The sequence below is a fragment of the Mytilus californianus genome, unplaced genomic scaffold (genome assembly GCF_021869535.1).
Source record: "Mytilus californianus isolate M0D057914Y unplaced genomic scaffold, xbMytCali1.0.p SCAF_11, whole genome shotgun sequence".
NCBI classification, from domain to species: Eukaryota; Metazoa; Mollusca; class Bivalvia; order Mytilida; family Mytilidae; genus Mytilus; species Mytilus californianus.
In genome coordinates, this window is record NW_026262593.1 from 31,467,405 (window position 1) to 31,471,101 (window position 3,697).

Sequence of the window (3,697 nt, forward strand, 5' to 3'; positions counted from 1 at the left end):
CGATTCATTTTTTCGGACTGATAAAAGGTAAAAGGTAAAAAATCAATTAGGAAGGATGTAACCGATATCCAAATTTCATAAGTCGAAAACAAACTGACAATGCAATTGCAAAAACAAATAAACAGCTGCGCAATGAGCGCATGATACGCCAGTCGCTTTTTCAAAGAATAAAATTCAATAACTTCTCAATGTCATATCAGAAATTTATGAAAAACTAAAGGGAGGTTATCTTAATTAATATAAACCAGTCACCAAACAAACAGGACAGACGGACAGACGGATAGATGGACGGACGGACAGACGGACGGACGAACGGAAGGACAACGGTATACCATAATACGTCCCGTAAACGGGCGTACGAAAACAACAAAAAATCTACAACACACAAAATAGAAAACTAAAGACTTATAAACAATAATTAACCCCCACTTAAAACTGGGGTGATCTCTGGCGCTCCAAAAGGCTAATCAAATCCTGCGACACATGTAGCACCCATCATGCTCATATAAAAATCTGTTTCACGCTAGTTTCTCATTTAGAAATTGGTTCTCAAAGGTCAATCCTGAACTAAAAACTGCATGACATTTTTTTTTTTAATTCTGATGTTTCCTATATCAAATTTTTATATATAAACAATTTTTGTTAACTAACATGTGTTCGTTCCTCAACATTTTCTATAATTTAATCTGCTAGAGGTGAATAATTTCTAAGCAGCCCCATTGTGCTAAATTGATATGCGAAGAAGTAACTTTGTTTTTTCATTATTTCAGTCACTGCTAAGAAAGTCAAAAGACACTAAAGGGACATTCAAACTCATGTCAAAAATAAACTGACAACTCCATGGCAAGAAACGAAAAAGATTAAAAGTAAAACAACAGTATACTGTTTGTAGTGGGGTTCGTGTTGCTCAGTTTTCAGTTTTCTATGTTGTGTTTTGTAGCTAAATTAGGAAGCACATAGGTAGACTGGTGTCCTGTCCTTTATCTGTTTGGCTCTGACTCAAGGGGAATCAGATACCCGTATGTTACAAAGGAGAGAACCAGTCTAGCACATAGGAGGCAATTACCATATATACTAAATAAAAAGGTGCGGAAAATAAGATCATACATTTTCGGAAATGTGATATTAATTTGGCGGACAAGTAATGCTGGTTTGTGGAAACGTACATCACCTTCCTAACCACATGCCTATCTCTTAGACACTCCCTTCGAGTTCAGACACGTTGTATTAATTTGAAATAAATACTATGAAATGGGAGTTATTCCCTTCAGTCCAAACCAATCATCATCTATATTGTTATTACTATTTCATAAATAAACAACAATCAAATACAGATGCCAACACAATAAAAAACGACCAGCTTTTTATGCGACAGTGAGTCGTAAGTATGGTTTTCCTCAGTGTTGTTTTGTGTTCGTCAATCCTTTCTTCCATCCGACCATAGTCAAATAGTATGTAAACTCGGGGTGATAGTTATTGTTTCTGTTTGTTTAATGAGATTTTATTTTACTCATTTTCTATCTTTAAATTCTTATTTGCCATTCGAGCATTAAAACAATGAACATATCTGTATGCAAATGTTGAAAATGGAAAGGAAATGCTAAGTCATATATTATATAGCTAGTCCGACCCGTATCATGTTACGGTTTTAGTTGTAGGTAGCTTTCAATGAAGTTGTGGTAACGCCAAATAAAACTGAGTTCATTTGTTCATTATGATGTGAAATTTCAAGTATAATGAATTTTTACCTTGGTTTTGCGTATCACTGAATGTGGAAATATATAAGGTTAAAGCTTTGGTTCAATGTTGTTTGCTTAACGTCCAGTAGGGAATATTTAGAAACGCGTATATTCAAATTTAATATCTAAACGTACAGTTGACTCTTTTTTCATATTGTGTTATGGTATGCCATAAAACTAGTGCATTGGTGTCATTTTTTAAAATATTCAAATAAAATAAACTGCATGGCTTATCATATAAACTACTTATCACAGGTTCAAAATAAAATTTGGGCATACACATATTTAACTTTAAAAGCAAAGATAAAAATCCACTTCCATAAACATCCTCTAACCATAAATAAGGTACATTCTTTGATGCTCTGTACATTTTTCTTACAACGTCAATTGACATTATAGAACTGTGTCCAGCACAATATGGGAGAAACTTTGTGAATGGGTATTCTTCCGGTGTTATAAACCATTTATTGTTCCTTTCACGAACCGGAATATTTTTCGTTATCGTTTTACATTCCAGAACATTGACTGTTTTTCCAGCCTTTAACTTCTCTGCCAGGTAGGGTATTATGAGTGGGATATTTATTATAATATCATCGTCCATCTTGATGACGAATTTTGCATTGTTGCAGAAATTATTCACCCAAAACAAACTAAATATAAGTTTGTATGTTAAATTCCTGTATGAATCTATGAAATTACCTTGAATAATGTCCATGTATCTTTTACTTTCATGTTCGATTTCTAGTTGAAGAGTTACATTTTCGGTTTTGCCGAGCACAAATACATGTTCAATGCGTTTATTTTGAAATTTTAGAATGGATCCAAACGTGGATCTAATCAAGTTACGTCCATCAAAATTGACCGGTGCCATATGAACAAACATTAGAAGAAAAACATTTTTCCCTTTGCATTTCACATTTTGATTGAGTAATAGTTCGTAACGATGTTGATGGATAAATGGATCCATTAGTTCATTATCAGAAGCATTGATGTAAAAGCTCTCAAACTGCGTCGAAATGTTTCTTCCATGAAATAATAGTATTTTATTCGTATCGTTTTGTAACGTTTTGCCAAAGCTGTTGTACACTGTTTGATAGTATGTTGAAAAAGAAATTATCACTGTCTTATTAAAAAACAATAATGTAAATCCCCAAAAAACTACAAGGGTCACTCTTTGTACGAACTTCATATTCTAATCCACTACACTCTGTATTCTCTTATTTCTTCCTTCACCCGTAATGGTTGTTTAATCAGATAAACGTCTTTTTCAGTGAATCTAATTTGTGTTTTCGTTTATTTTCGTTTACTTTTTTTACACTTGGTTGTTATGAATTTTGTTTCTATTTTGATCCAATTATTTGAATTGCTTTTAAGGGTACATCCTTATGGAAAAGGTACAGTTCATAAAAATTTAATATGGAGGAAGTATGAAGGTTTACATATTTCTTCAAACTATACAGTAATATAAATTCTTTAACTGCATGAACAAACTTGGATATCGTATATCTGGATCTTTTCAGTATCATCTTCCTTATAAAAATATACGGTGATATCACTTAGGGTTTTCTAAGCTTATAGAGTAGTGCCAGCTATATTTTAAAAATTTTTAATAATTAAAAAAACATTTTTAAGGCCATCGACATCTTTTTCACATGGATTCTTCTAGTTGAAGAGTTGCATTTTTGGTTTTGCCAAGCACAAATACATGTTCAATGCGTTTATAGTGAAATTTTAAAATGGATCCAAACGTGGATCTAATTGAGCTAGTCAATCAAAATTGCCCGGTGCCATATGAACAAACACTAAAAGAAAAACATTTTTCCCTTTGCAAATCACATTTTGATTAAGTAATAGTTCGTAGTGATGTTGATAGATAAAAGGATCCGTAAGTTCATAATCAGAAGCATTCATATACAAGCTCTCAAACTGCGTCAAAATCTTTCTTCCATGAAATAATA

The 3,697-nt window shown here is 32.7% G+C and overlaps 1 protein-coding gene across 1 annotated transcript; it reads right to left on the minus strand.

Moving 5' to 3' along the window:
- Positions 1–1,289: 1,289 nt before the first annotated feature.
- Positions 1,290–3,105, minus strand: LOC127719902 (beta-1,3-galactosyltransferase 5-like). The gene has a single exon (XM_052226255.1). It carries the CDS (start codon positions 2,926–2,928, stop codon positions 1,858–1,860), a length of 1,071 nt encoding a protein of 356 aa, XP_052082215.1. The 5' UTR covers positions 2,929–3,105; the 3' UTR covers positions 1,290–1,857.
- Positions 3,106–3,697: the final 592 nt, after the last annotated feature.